The sequence below is a fragment of the Biomphalaria glabrata genome, chromosome 9, assembly GCF_947242115.1.
Source record: "Biomphalaria glabrata chromosome 9, xgBioGlab47.1, whole genome shotgun sequence".
In the NCBI taxonomy this organism is placed as follows: Eukaryota; Metazoa; Mollusca; class Gastropoda; family Planorbidae; genus Biomphalaria; species Biomphalaria glabrata.
The window spans coordinates 33,511,769-33,526,861 of record NC_074719.1 but is presented as its reverse complement, the minus strand read 5'-3'; the positions used below and the strand labels follow the sequence as shown (position 1 = coordinate 33,526,861).

The following is a 15,093-nucleotide window of genomic DNA, read 5'->3' as shown; positions in this document are numbered from 1 at the left end:
CACTAGATCTTACTCTCTTAATAGGCGAATCAAAAAGTTTCCTTTGGTTTGTTATGGGGCAAGGTAGCACTAGGAAGTTGAAAGGCACTACACACATACACTTAACTTAGAGGTTCTAATATTACTGTTTTAAAAGAGCCCTTCCTCACACAGACAGAGGCATTACACATTTTTAGAGTCTTCAATATCCTATGTGGAAATAAATTGATACAAAGATAATGAAACTGTTTCTAATATCTAGTCCTCTAAAGCTTGAAACTTGATAACTAAAAAACCTTCTATTTTCATAAGCACTTATCTGGCACATTGGTTAGTACTATGGCCTGTGGAGGCTTGAGCCCTCGTATTTGGATTATTAATGCATTTAAAAATCGATCACAGGAACATTAACTTAGATACCCCTTCTATCTACCCCACACCTTTCCCAACTGGTCCAGACAACAGATAGGGTCATAGCGTATTAAGAATGCTAAAAGCATGAAATTGCGTTAACAATTAATAAAAATATTTATAATTGCACATATTTATTATTGATAGCCTAGATCAGTTATGGACAAACTACTTTTGGCTTAAGGCTTAATCCGGCCAGCCCAATGTTTTGATATAGCATTTAAAAAAAAAAAGACAACAGTTTCACTCACTATGTAAAAATTATCTTTTTTTAAAATACAAATTGACAAATGTAAGTATTATTGCGAATATTTAATTCATATGATTTACTATTTGTTGCGTTTGCTGATATACAAGTGTAAATCAATTAATGAACGCTAGATGTGGACACCTTCAATAACAATCTTGCCTATCAATTTTGGCTAAAATGGACTTCACGCATTTCACGAATAAAAATTCATTGACTAATATGATATTGACAACATAGAAGTTAAATTTAGCATCCTTGACATTGTTTTTTTCTTTTGTCGTGAAAATCTATAATTCCCTGTATAATTACTCTGTAATAACCTTATAGCGAATCAAGAATATTAAAATACTCCTTGCAAATGAAGAGTACACCCCTTGTATGTCATCTGTAATGTAATTAGAATCATTGCTTACATGACTTCAAGTAATCTTCCTCTATCCTTGGTTCTGCTACAATGCTTGTAGTGTCAAGGCCAGGTAGAATTCCCATTGTGAAGCTTTCTGTTATTGTGCTTGAGTAATCCAATAAAATATTTACATTTTATATTCCAGTTAATGTTTTTATCCTAGTTTTTATTCGTATATGATTACATTTGTGTAAGTTATAATTTATCCAAATGTAGATATCTTTATTTACTAATGTAGTGCTTTACGATTATTTTACATTTTATAACTACAAAATCATCTCGCCATAGGTATTCATTGAATTCAAATTATTTTTGTCATCTAGGCTGCAACTAATGTATTATTATATGCGCAAACTAACACTCGCTTGTGTAAGTATGTATCAAGAGATCTCATCAACTTCCATAAGAATTCGCATGACATTTTGTACACAGGTTCGTTCTACTTCATAGGTGATAGCTAAGACACGGACTCAGACATACTCGAGAGGAAGAAACGCATGTACATTTAATATTCAGATTACATATATGAGCGTAACCGGGATGCGAGGGCTCAACTAACCCCTCTAAAATAACAAGGTTACAAAGACAGTTTATGTGGAAACACAAACTCAAAATCGGCTACCGAAGTAGCCCACCCAGGCAGGTATAAATGTAGGTTTCAATATTGTAAGGAAAATAATCAAAAATAAATTATATCAAAGACAAATGACAGAGAAGAATGGAGAAAGAAGGTTGATAGATTTTATGTGGTGTCCCAGCGGTCCAGCAGACCAAAGGATATGTGAAAGTGAAAGTGAAGGTTGACGTGAACCTGGCCTAACTGATGTGTTATAGTGATTGTCTAATTGATCTAATTGTTTTGTAAAGGATCAATCTCTTATTCAAATCCTCAAGAAAAAAAATATTTCCGTAAAAAAAAAATTTTTCCTATAGTTAAGTGTTAAATGGCTATAATGTGCTACTGCAGTTCACGCGATAATATGAAAAACTAGTTATTAATTGTTGTTTTAAATCATGGCCAACTTATACGTGTAAACGTGCGTTTGGATTCACTAGTTAGTCACATTTTCAATATTAAAAATAATGAATAGTTGTAAAAGTGGTGTATGTGTACGGAAAAAACTGCTTGCATAAGTGGTTTAAAAAATTACATCTTTTGCTTTCAGAAAAGAAAAAAGTAGCCGTTGCATCAGAACTTTGAATGGTCTAAAATATTGTGATGTCGGATTTTTACTATCTTTTCTAGTTTACGAGATCTAAACGGGACGGACGGAAGGACAGATATTCCACGCAAAACAAATAGCGTCTTTTCCCCTTTCGGTGGGGGGGGGGGGGCGCTAAAAATTAGTGGGAGATAATTTGCTTTAATTTTGCTACATGTGATTTTCATGTTTAACCCCCCTTACTCCTATTTAATCCAAGGGGGAGATAAAATATAATAATAGTGGAAACTGTTAAAGGGACTACGATGAATTTTGTTTCTCTTTAGCGAAACTCGACCCTGGCAGCGCCAGAGAATGACTACTCGTTCATTTCTAACATAATAATAATTATAAATTAAATTAAAACTACTATCTCAAAATGCTTATTTTAGGTGAATTGTCTTTTTTTTAATGAATTGTAATTTTAATTAATTATTTAATTACTCTAATTTTTTAGTATATAACATTAATAAATTTGTACGATTTGTGATATTAATCAAGGGCTTATATCAGTTCACTATGTCTGTCATGGGGAATCTTTTACATTTCCTATTTAAGGAACTTGTTGAAACTATGCAATTATAAATTGTAAATTGTACCCACAACAAATAAATCAATCGAAAAATTGTATTTTATAAATTGACAGTAACTAACATAAAGGAGGATAAGCCTTTGTGTAGAGAATTAGGTCATTGGCTAAGAATTTTAAAATTAATTAAGTAAACCAGAAAGAAACTTCCATCTTTATAAGTATTTGTATATATAATGAGGTGGATACTTGTTCAGGCCACACCGGCCACCTAGATGGCGTCTTGTGTCCGCACGTAAAAATGTTAACTGTCCATCTTGTAAATGTATTTTACAGTCTTTGTGTAGATACTGGTTTCTAAGAACAAGTTGTTCTATATAATTGTTATAATTTTTTGTATGGAAAGGAAAGTGTAAAACTCATTAAACAATGAATGTTTGTTTTATGTTGAACTAATAATTGATTGAATTTTTAGAGAACTACTTTGTCATTAATTTTTATAATGATTCTGATGTTCCATATCTCACTTGTGTTCGTATAAGAGATGATTGGTTTACAGTAAAAGATTTTGTTGTTTTTTAAGATCTAATATTAAGACTTCGATGTTGTGTGTACAACTTGCTCTAACCATTTAGACCTATTATGTTAAGTTTGTGCCCATTTGTAATTATGTTTTATGTTTGCCTTTGGCAGGTCTTCAGTGTATAATAAACGGATCTCAATCGGCCTACGAGTTGCCTTCGTCATTTTAGTAGTATTCTGTGCCAAACCCACAACATATAGCTTAGTGTCCAGCATGTCGGGTTTCATCAAGGATGCTGGAGATCTCGAGTTCGAATTCAGACTGAGCAGACAAACAAGACGGCCCCCATCAAATTCACCAATGTTTTGATCGTTTAAAGAAATTTGGCATTATTTTTCACATAAAAGCAAACAGTGAAACACATCGTCTTTGGTAAGACTCTTGTAACTTTTCTGGAAGACGCAGAATAGCTTTAAGTGATCACCTAGTCCAAACATTTCGCACGACGAAGGGGGGTGGGAACGGGCAGGATTTGAACCCGGGACCATCGATAAATCCAAACGACAGTCCAGCGCGCAAACCGCGCGACCAGGCAGCAATCCTAGACTAGGTTTTGACTAAATTGACTCTAGATAAAGATCCAGAACTAAATCTATAGCCTAATCTAGACTAGTATCTAGACTAGATCTAGAAATCTATTTCTAAAAACTATTTTCTTAATGGATTATAAATGTAAGTTTTGTTCAAATTGTTTAATACACTTAAATCTAAATCTAGATCTATGTCTGGCCTCTATTTAATGTAAATTAGATTGTTGTCAAGTGTGTAGCCTAATGACGATGTGTGAAAACTTTGCGCTATAAAAGTAGTTCTTTTTTTTTCTTTTACAACTTACAATTGAAACGAAGTTCGTATTAAAATCCTTTTTTGAAAACAACATTTGAACCAGTTTTCTATTCCATGAGTTAGTTAATAAATGGAAAATTTATTTTATAACGATACATTGATACTTTTTCAATTGTGATCTTCGATGCAATTTTTTGTACCAATGCGCCAATCTATGAATGAAGCTTGATTTATTAATGAAGAAGCTTGTGAACTTTTTAATAAGACTTACTTCTCCTGAAGTTTTTCATTTAAAAGTAGTGTACTTTTTTAAAAACTCTGCTTGCATATATAATTTTAAACATTAGATGGTTCACTTTCGGAAAAGAAAAAATAGACGTTGCATCAAAACTTTGAATGATCTAAAATATCATGATGTCCAATTTTCATTTTCTTTTCTAGTTTCTGAGATCTAAACGGGACAGACGGACAGACAGGCCACACAAAACTAATAGCGTCTTTTCCCCTTTCGGGAGCCGCTAATAAAAATACGTCATAAGAGTAGTCACAAAAATATAACATTCTCGCGCTTTCAAAAACAAATGTAGTAGATGCAATAAAACTTTCAAAGCTGCAAATAGTGAAATTGGATTTCCCAAAAATTTTTTTAGTTTTTGAAATTTAACCGTGACGGACGGAAAGTCAACACAAAACGAATAGCTGGATCGCTTTTTGATTTATTAAATATTTTTCTCGCTATAATGGATGTTTTTTTGGGGTTTTTTTTTTGTCTCTGGAACACTTTGTTGTGGCACTTTTTGTTTATAACCATGTTCAAACGACCTAGTGATGGAGCTGAACTTTGGGATTCTATTGATTCTTGTGGATGTTGATGTAGCTGGATGGGCGGGCGCTACAAATACATCTTGACGCCAATATTCCCAGTTGACAAAACAAAACTGTAGTGTTTTTTTTTTTGCGATTATTCATTTTGAATTCTTACATACACTAACAAATATTTTGATTATATATTAGTCCCAATCACTTAATTAGCAAACACCCTTTAACAGTAATTATTTTTTTTTTACCAAATTATTAAGAAAAACAAATAAAAAATAATGCTTCATTTTTGCAAGAAGTCAGAGGGCTCAACTGAATCAAGATATTCTACTAGTGATCCAACCAATGATGATTACTTAGGACAGATTCAAACGTCACGCTAATTGGTCATGAATGTCTATTTATTTATTCAAATCTTTACTGAATACAAAAAAAAAAATTTTTAGACGATTGTGGGAATTCCCGTTAAAACGACTTACAGACTTATGCCAACTTAATTTTAAGATGATTAAATGTTGAACAATTAAAACAGTCAAACCAGAGTTTTCACTGTGTTGCCAATATTTTTTTAAAGATATATATAAACTGTCGAATGTTATTAACATTACTAGAGCCGTTTTCAAAATACCCGTCAGGATTTCATGTTCCAGTTTCTATACATTTTTTTAAAACTTCTTTAACCAATGAAGAGTTTGCAGGAAGAATTGTAAAACTGTAATCTTCGATGAGTTTACCAATGTAATACATAGAGATATTTCTGAAACGAATTTCTCTCTTGATTAACATTCAGGGGGGGGGGGCACGTGTTTTTAGCTTCGTTTACGTGCAGAAGTACATGTGTACAGGAATTAAAATAAAATAATAAAACTTGTATAAAGTGGTCATATTCATGCATATAAAAAAGGACTACAGTACAGCTATCAGATACAAATACTTTACAAATTAATGATCTCCAGGAGGAAATAAATTCACCAATAGCTTTCTAATAGTGTGCCCAGACACAAAGTAAAGTATTTAGGTCAGATCTGGAAACCATTCATTGCAACGTCTTGTTTATTTGTTTTATGGCGTAGTTTAAGTTCAACACATATAAACCCAAACTCCAGCATTAAGTCAAAAGAAGTTCCTATATTCAAAATGGTTTTTTTATAGGATTTTTCATGAATGATGTTTGTTCTTAAAAATATACAGATGATTGTATAGAAAGACATATATTTATAAGCACACTTTTTTTTTTCTCACGCTTAAGCTGTGTAGAATTGCTTAAGATCATGCTCCGTTTCTTTTGGAAGATTTCCTTGGTGATAACATACATCGCAATACACTTTATAAGCATCTCGATCAACTTGACTACGATGTCAGGCAATCAAAGTGTTGCTTTAGACTGCTGCTCAGTGTTCAATTCCCATAGGACAATCATAGTCAACTGTTCCAGCTTGAACTGGACATTTGTGGACCTTCGATGTGTGCCAGTGACTACACAAGTGTTGTTACTGGACAGAAATAATCTGACTACCTTGACCAATGGCTCTTTTCAAACACTGACATCTCTCCTGCAACTTAGTATTCAGTCTTCGAACATTCATCGGATTGAGGTAAAGTTTAGTTCTATCTACTTTTTCAGATAAAGTATAGATCTACCTTCTATCTAATGTATGGATCTACCTTCTATCTCAGGTATAGATCTACCTTCTATCTCAGGTAAGGTATAGATCTACCTTCTATCTCAGTTAAAGTATAGATCTACCTTCTATCTCAGGTAAAGTATAGATCTACCTTCTATCTCAAGTAAAGTATAGATCTACCTTCTATAGCAGGTAAAGAATAGATCTACCTTTTATTTCAGATAAAGTATTGATCTAGTTTCTTTCTCAGGTAAAGTATAATCCTACTATATTTCTGATTTAAATTATAGATCTAATTTATTTATTGTATGTCTAGTTTATTCAACATTCGTGACTAAAATGAACTAAGGAAAATGTTCCCTCCTGCTAATTAGAAAGGCAATGCCCCATTTGCAATCTATAGTTGATGTCAGAAGTTTCTTCTAAGCTTTGGCTCGTTTACCCAGGCCACTGGTATACACCTTCATTCTTCATCATTGAGGAGCTGTAACAAATTCAATATAACATTAAGTATTATGTATTATAAACAATGAATTTTGCCAGTATATGACACTATATGTAAAAAAAATATATTCACATTGAATCAATTAATAAATCGGTTTATAGAAATACACTTAAAGCATTGTTCTCTCCTTCCATAACATATTTAACAAACTAGTCCGGCCAATACGGGCCCAATTCCCTTTTTTGACCATAACGTGGTTAGATAAAGCAACATCCACCTACATCAACATCCACAAGAATCAATAGAAGCCCAAAGTTTAGCTCCATCACTAGGTCATCTGAACAGTGCCACAACAAAGTATTCCGGAGCCACAACAAAAAAAAAATTTAATAAATCAAAAAGCGATCCAGCAATAAGTTGCGTTCCAAGATTGAGCACAAGAAAGAATGGAAGCAAGAAATATATTTGGTTCGCGTTGTAGTAACTTCTGCAATGGAAGGAAACATAAAACATGTCTCTTTTCCAGGTCTCAATTAACAAGAATGACAATATAGACCGCAGTAACACAAACACACACACATACACTAAGCGAGCTAGGCTCACCTGTACAAAACAGTTCACACACCATAGAACGTAAATACATATCACGCTCCACTGACAGTGAGAATATTTGAAATTAGTATAAAAACAAGAAGCGATGTAAAAAAGAATACTTAAAAAAAACAAAAGTTTATCTAAGGGAGGGAAGCGATATATATTGCCATTTATCTGAACATTACGGGGTTCATTTCCCTTTCTGCTATATAAAACAAAATTAATTAATCCTATACTCTTAAGCGAGCAATTCTTGTATGTATGTATGTATGTATGTATATCCTATACTCTTAAGCGAGCAATTCTTGTATGTATGTATGTATGTATGTATATATATTTATATTTATATATATATATAAATTTTATTTCGAAAACGGCTCTAACGATTTTCTTTAAAAGTTCATGGTATGTGCATAATAGTGAGAAAAAAATTCTCAACTCATTGGCCACATCGGGAAAACTCGAGGTCGACCGTTATATCGGTTTGAAAATGCCTCATTATCGAAAAATTAGTTTTGGCTAGAATGTTTTATGAATGAAAATTTTCCATGACGTAAACGGGAAAAACGCTGCTTACGTCACTAGGCTTACCGCAGTACACTAAAATATTTCTTTGCAAACAATAACGAGTTCTAAAGAATCAATAGACCTAATGAAACATTTGCGCACCATCTTAATGTAGATTGATTTATTATAGAACTATGAAAGAAAAGTAATGAAATTAAATGTGCCGATATATGATTAGTTATTGTGTTTTAAGTGCTTAATAAGTTGTTTACACTTTAATTGTGTAGAGCGGTGTAGATACCTTTTACTTTGTTGTTTATTTTGCTGGTGACCTCCAGCTGTCTCGTTCTGAGGTTGCATGCAACCATGTGCTCTCTTCTATGTCAGCTAAGTCAAGTTTGCGCCATAAGCGGGTGTTTTAAGCGTTTCGGTGTTACGTCGACCACTTTTTAGCTCACCAAAAAAGACTGCCTTTGGCATGCGTTCGTCTGAGATTCGTCTCCCATACAGGATACTGCTCTGTCCAGCGTAACTGTCGGACTTAAAGAATTCCCTCTATACAGAGGCCGCGGATACACATTTGAGACCAAAAGAAAATTTGCTGCGAGGACAGACGCAGACGCTAAAAGAAAATCTTAATCGAGCACCGCGGACAATGGTTATGCTTGCCCTGGTTGTGGCAAGATATGTAGGTCACAGCTGCAATCCTCATTAATTTTCGGACTCTAAGACAAGCCTTATTATTATTTTGCTGGTGAATTATTACCATGTGTTCATGCTTCGGTGTCTACTGTCCTGTACCAAAACAAAGGAAATGGTCATAACACAGCTTCTCTACGCTTACTTGCTCACACTAAACATGATATTCATCTAGCGGTCAACGAGTTTGCGTACGCTGCAGCCTCTTTTGATTTAACTATAAACCTCGGTAAAAAGCTTGGAGTTAGGGTGTGTTGACGGAAAGCCCAGGAGAGATCTGAATGGAGGGATGTGTAAAAGCAGGTCATAGCACCACTGGAATGGATGGATGGCAAAAGCCGGTATGAACTTCTTATAGTCCGACAGTCAGGCTGGGCAGGGCACGTATGCCGTATGGGTAACGAGCATATTATTCGGCGTAACAGAGGTGCCCTACGGAAACGTTTCTTTAGAAAACTAATGCAATGATTTGAGTCTAATAAGAAAAAATGAGCCATTTTACTTTGTCACTAAGTGCATGTTTTACCCTATAACGTAGAGAAGTTACACTGCAAAGACTTTCTTCCAAGCCAATAATAGTAAGCCTACAATACAATTACGCAAAAGATGGATTGCAAAACTTTAAGACGGACTTGAGCTGTAGTTTGTCTAGACTGTAGGAGGACTTAAAAGACTTTAAATTTAATCGACATGTTCAATTAGGCCTACAATTAGAACTAACAGAACACTAAAACAACCATTTTGATTAGTAGTCTTTATCCGATCGTTCATTTTTGTAATTACAAGAATATTCTCAAAATGACTTCGGGTATATAACCTTCCGAAATTATTTAACAGAGCGAGGTTCGGCCACCTGGTACAAAAATATTCTCAAAATGACTTCGGGTATATATCCTTCCTTAACAAATTATTAATCCGAGCGAGGCTCGGTCACCTGATATTAAGTACTAAATGATTAACTAATTGGTTAATTTTTGGATTGATTCGTGTATTGTTATCGACTTTGAATAATTATACAAAATTTCAACATGATCCGAGAAAGGGAAATGGAAGAAAAAAAAACGTGTCCAAACGTAAGCAGGGGACTATATCCTCTATATCCACATTTCTCATTAAGCAGCATGTATTAGCCTTATTTCAAAATCAAACAAAATAATTATTCCCCAACAATTAATTAATAAAATGTTTTTTAATTAAGCCATGTCATGTCAGGTTTAATAAATTATAAGTTTTAACTTGATCCGAGAATCGGAAATGGGAGAAAAAAATGTGTTCAAACTTTTTACCAGACAGACAGACGGTAAGACAGACAGAAAGAGTGAGTTGATTAAAGCTTTACAAAAAAGTGTTGTTGTTTTTTTTTGTACAATGGTGGTTGAGTGTATAACGCTGGTATGAAGTCCGCTGGTTTGAGTCGTGGGTTTATTCAGAAAAGATTTTATTTCGTTATTTGTGATTTGAGGCGCTGTGGCTGAGTGGTAAAGCTCTTTCTTCCAAACCGAAGGTTGCAGGTTCGAATCCTGCTTAAGACGGGTATTTTAACATTCAGGATTTTTGTGCGCATCTGAGTCCACCAAGCTCTAAGCGGTACATGACATTAGTTGGGGAAAAGTAAAGGCGGTTGATGGTTTTGCTGGCCACATGACACCCTCTTTAACCGTGGGCCACAGAAACAGATGAACTTTACATCATCTGCCCCATAGATCGAAAGGTCTGAAAGGGGTACTTTGTTTTTTCTTTACGTGATTTGAGGACTGCTCAATCCAATACTTGGCTTCAACTTGGCTATATAAAAGCAAAAGCAAGAACTGCACAATATTGTAGTTTGCTCCTGACCTAGATATAGTTAAACTTCCTTTATCATAAACAGGAAGAGTCTATGCTGTTTTCATGTTGCTATTTTAGCATTATTTTGAATTGGATTGATAAGACAAATTCCCTTATGGATAATAAAGATTTTACTGTTATATTATATTGCATGTTACCACTTTTGATAATATATTCAATAGACACTTTGTCGTGTTGTTGGTACATGAGCAACACATTCCTCTACATTGATAGATATTGTTAGACGCTTCCGCGCTGTGTCTAATGCATATAAACCAAACGGAGGTAACGCTCAAATAACAAAATCTAACAACACAGGCGAACGGCCAGCAATATAAGTTAGTTGACGCTGATACTGAATGTCAACAAGAAGTTTAATAATAACAAGCTAAATCTATACATTAATAGAAAGCTCCTTATCAGAGTAGTCTGTTTACATTGGTTGATATTTCCCACAACCTAATCTTGTTTTTTCTTGTTGCGTCATTATCTGTAAGTCAAAACTTCCCCAATTTATGAAAAAACTAATTAATGATCAGGTATAGGTTAGTTTGTCCGTCATTGCAGTTCTGATATTCTTGCTGAAAATATTAAACCTGCCTTTTTAACTGCCTGAGTGGACCACATAGGTGGCCAATTTTGAGTTTGTGTTTCCACACAAACTTTCTTCGTAACATTGTTTTTTTTTTTAGATTTTATTTTTCTTCGAGACTTGTTATATAAGTGGCTAAGTAGTAAAGCACTTGTCTTCTAAACATATGAACTGGGATCAATTCACGGTAAAGACAGCGGTTTTATTTTTAGAATATCCTTGAAACCAAAGAATTCTAAAAGCTATCATTAATTTGTTAGAGGAAAGTAAAGACGTTTGGTAGTTTTGTTGGCTACATGACATCCTCAGTGACCTTAACAGCCAAGACGTTTGGTAGTTTTGTTGGCTACATGACATCCTCAGTGACCTTAACAGCCAAGACGTTTGGTAGTTTTGTTGGCTACATGACATCCTCAGTGACCTTAACAGCCAAGACGTTTGGTAGTTTTGTTGGCTACATGACATCCTCAGTGACCTAACAGCCAAGACGTTTGGTAGTTTTGTTGGCTACATGACATCCTCAGTGACCTAACAGCCAAGACGTTTGGTAGTTTTGTTGGCTACATGACATCCTCAATGATCTTTACAGCTTAAGTCCCATAAATCACAAATTAAAAAATGGGTACCTAACATATTGATGTTTTATATTTTACGTTTAATAGATGTTTTATATTTTACATTCATATATATTTATATTTTACTTATAGATGTTTTATATTTTACTTTTATATATATTTATATTTTACTTATAGATGTATTATATTTTGTTTTTATATATATTTATATTTTACTTATGGATGTCTTATATTTTCAATAACTTTTTGTTCCTTTTTATTCAGTCTGAACTTTTATGTATCTTATGATTTGTTTTATTTTCAGATCGATACGTTTCAAGGACTCAGCTTGCTACAAAGTTTAAACTTAGAAAATAATAGACTCAGTGATAAAGTCCCTTCATTTAACCCGCAAGCATTTAGACATCTTTCAAATCTAAAACAACTTCTTATTGGAAAGAATCAGAACATTTCTCAAAACTTGAGAAACGCTTTATTTTATTTGCAAAACCTTTCTGCCCTCTCATTGGATGGTTCTGAAACATTACATGTAGGAACGGAATTCTCACATTTGACCCAACTGAACAACCTTACTTTGCATTGCTCAAACGTAACAAACATAACAGACGAGAGTTTTGTAGGATTGTGGCACTCTAACTTGACTATTCTAAGTTTAATTAGTTTTGATAAATTTAAATTTGATCCAGAAGATATTGATCAGGATACTGTACAGAAACATTTCAGTGATGACGCTTTTCAGAATTTAGATTCATTAAAGGTTCTCAGAATTATTAACTGCAGAATCGGAAATGAAAACATGGCCAGAAAATTAAAACATTTTATCAACTCGTCGTTGCATACATTATACCTAGAAGCCACGCATTGTAAAAGAGAGTATTATACTCCTAACTTAACTTTTCAAGACGGAGTTATATTAAAGAAAACAGCTAGATATTTAAGTCAGTTAACTCTTTCCTATTTCTCTTGGATAGACAGCAATATTTTCGCCATAGAACCTGGCGTTGTATCCAGTCCACAGTGGAGACACAACTTAAGGGCTGCTGACTTCTCCAAAAACATGATGGGCTGGCTGGGATGGAGGTTTCCGCTAGTAGAAGCGGCGCGCTTAGAAAAATTGGAAGAATTTATTCTTACATCCCCCAGTGCCGAAAACGAAGTTTCATATAGCGATGAATGGCTTGATAGTGTTAAAGAAGATAAGCTACTTCCTCGTTTTGATTATCATCACAAAGAATCTTTGGCTGAGTCCCGTGCAACAAATATCAGAAACAAATGGGATACTCTAAATACAAACATAAATTACAGAAATAATAGAGACGCTACGATTTCTCAAGCGTTTCAAATGAAGCATAAAAATGATTTCGTAACTAGTTACTCATTCAACACAAAAGGAGCTTCAGTGTTTGAGCCTTTTACAGTAACTTCGTATGAAGCGTCTGCTCAGTTTGATTCTATCCGTGATCAAGATTTGGATAGATTCTCAGATAATCCTCCGTATCCTGTTGACACAGGGACCTGGACTGTCAGAATGCCCCTCTCTTTGCGCAAAATTAAAATTATGTACACGCTCCAGGGAGATAATAATTACGGCAACCAAAGTGTACACTTCATTCAGAGTCACGGTGAGGCTGCCAACTTAACACATTTTTACTTTGTTGGTAACGGTATACTTCGAGGTACGGGCACAATGACGGGACTTACCAATCTACAACTTTTTGACCTATCCAAAAACTCAGTTTTTGTTTCTCCATATTTTTTCGACGACTTCCCCTCTCTGAGATACCTTATTTTACAATCTATGAAGAACGAAAATTTCTTCCAACGTATAAGTATTTACAGAATCATTCAGAACATGCCAGAACTGAGATATTTAGATCTTACAGACAATAAACTCAATTTTCTTCCTCCAAATTTATTTTCCAGAAACTCTCACATTACTCATGTGATATTGGCTAAAAATAGATTTTCCTCTTTTCCAATCACGATGGATTTGGTTCCTAATTTAAAACTTCTTGATTTGTCTGGAAACGCTCTCAGTTATCTAACAGATGAAGAGATGACAGCTCTGACGAAACACTCGGAAAATGTTCCAGATTTTTATTTAGCTCTGGCTGAAAATAATATTGTTTGTGTGTGTTCTCAGATAAAATTTATTTGTAAGTATCTTCAGAGAATAACTTTTATCGTTTTTTATATTATTAAAAAAAAAATTTATAAATGTTATGCCTTGAACTTAAGCGACTATAAATGCATAACCTGTTATGTCATTCCCACTGGTTCTGTTATTCGAATTTTAATATTTTTATATTAAACTTTGATATAGTTAAATCTAACGTGGAAATTAAAAAAAAACAAAAAAAAAAAAAAAACATGCATTTTATTAAATCTGTTTAAACTGAAGAAGGGTCTTTTTAGAAATTAATTCGGCCTTATGCACCAAATATTTATTTTTAGAACTATACTTCTTGACAATCGAATAATTTAATAACTCTCTCTCTCTCTCTTTCTCTCTCTCTCTCTCTCTTTCTCTCTCTCTCTCAGTAATAGCTTGTCGACGTCGTTCTCATGGAATTATTCACTTAGCCCATTCGCCATGTTGGAATTAAACTTCTTATGAGACCGTAAAAGATTTTTAAAGTTCATGAAACACTTTTATTTTTCTAAATACTTTCATTGTTTGTTTTATCAAATCAGTTTGGTTAAACATCAGTGCATTTCTGGATAACAAGGGAAACTACTCATGCACTTCTCAGGAAGGTCAGCGTATTTCAACTGATGAGTTGTGGCAAGATGTCTTAGGATTTTACAGACTATGTTATGGCTAGTAAGCTAGTTTACTTATAACAGATTGACTGTAATGTATAGTGTACTTTGATAGTAAATTATAGACGGTATTCCTTTTTTTTCTGCAAATAAAAAATATATTAATATTGTAGAAGACATCTAAAACCATTTTTTCAAACATATAAACTTATATAGGCATCACAAGGGTCTATACTATAATGATGCACAATCTTATATGAAAAAAATAAGGGACTGCACCAACCGAGGCTCAAACCTGCCTATCAGCAACACAGTTCCAAGCTAACCAACCTCTAGACCATAGACATGTCAATAAAACATATTTCTGATCTAAAGCATTTCGCCAGTATGCAATTGTTACCCCAGCCATCAATGTTCACATGCCCCAACTAACTCCGCCCACTCCCCACCTCGCCACACCAGTCTTCACCAACACATCACAGACAGCCGTTATATTAGACA

At 34.0% G+C, this 15,093-nt stretch overlaps 1 protein-coding gene across 2 annotated transcripts in view; it reads left to right on the top strand.

Moving 5' to 3' along the window:
- Nucleotides 1–900: 900 nt before the first annotated feature.
- The window catches only part of LOC106067075 (uncharacterized), a 26,766-nt gene continuing 12,573 nt past the window's right edge, over nt 901–15,093 (top strand). Inside the window, exons 1-5 of one of the 2 annotated variants that reach the window (XM_056042298.1) lie at nt 901–1,236; nt 3,471–3,732; nt 6,258–6,560; nt 12,134–13,985; nt 14,524–14,653. In XM_056042298.1, the coding sequence (XP_055898273.1) occupies nt 6,321–6,560; nt 12,134–13,985; nt 14,524–14,653 (2,222 nt within the window). In that variant the 5' untranslated portion in view covers nt 901–1,236; nt 3,471–3,732; nt 6,258–6,320. Of the gene's footprint in view, nt 1,237–3,470; nt 3,733–6,214; nt 6,561–12,133; nt 13,986–14,523; nt 14,654–15,093 lie in introns of both variants that reach the window. The other variant, XM_056042297.1, reaches the window with a different exon arrangement.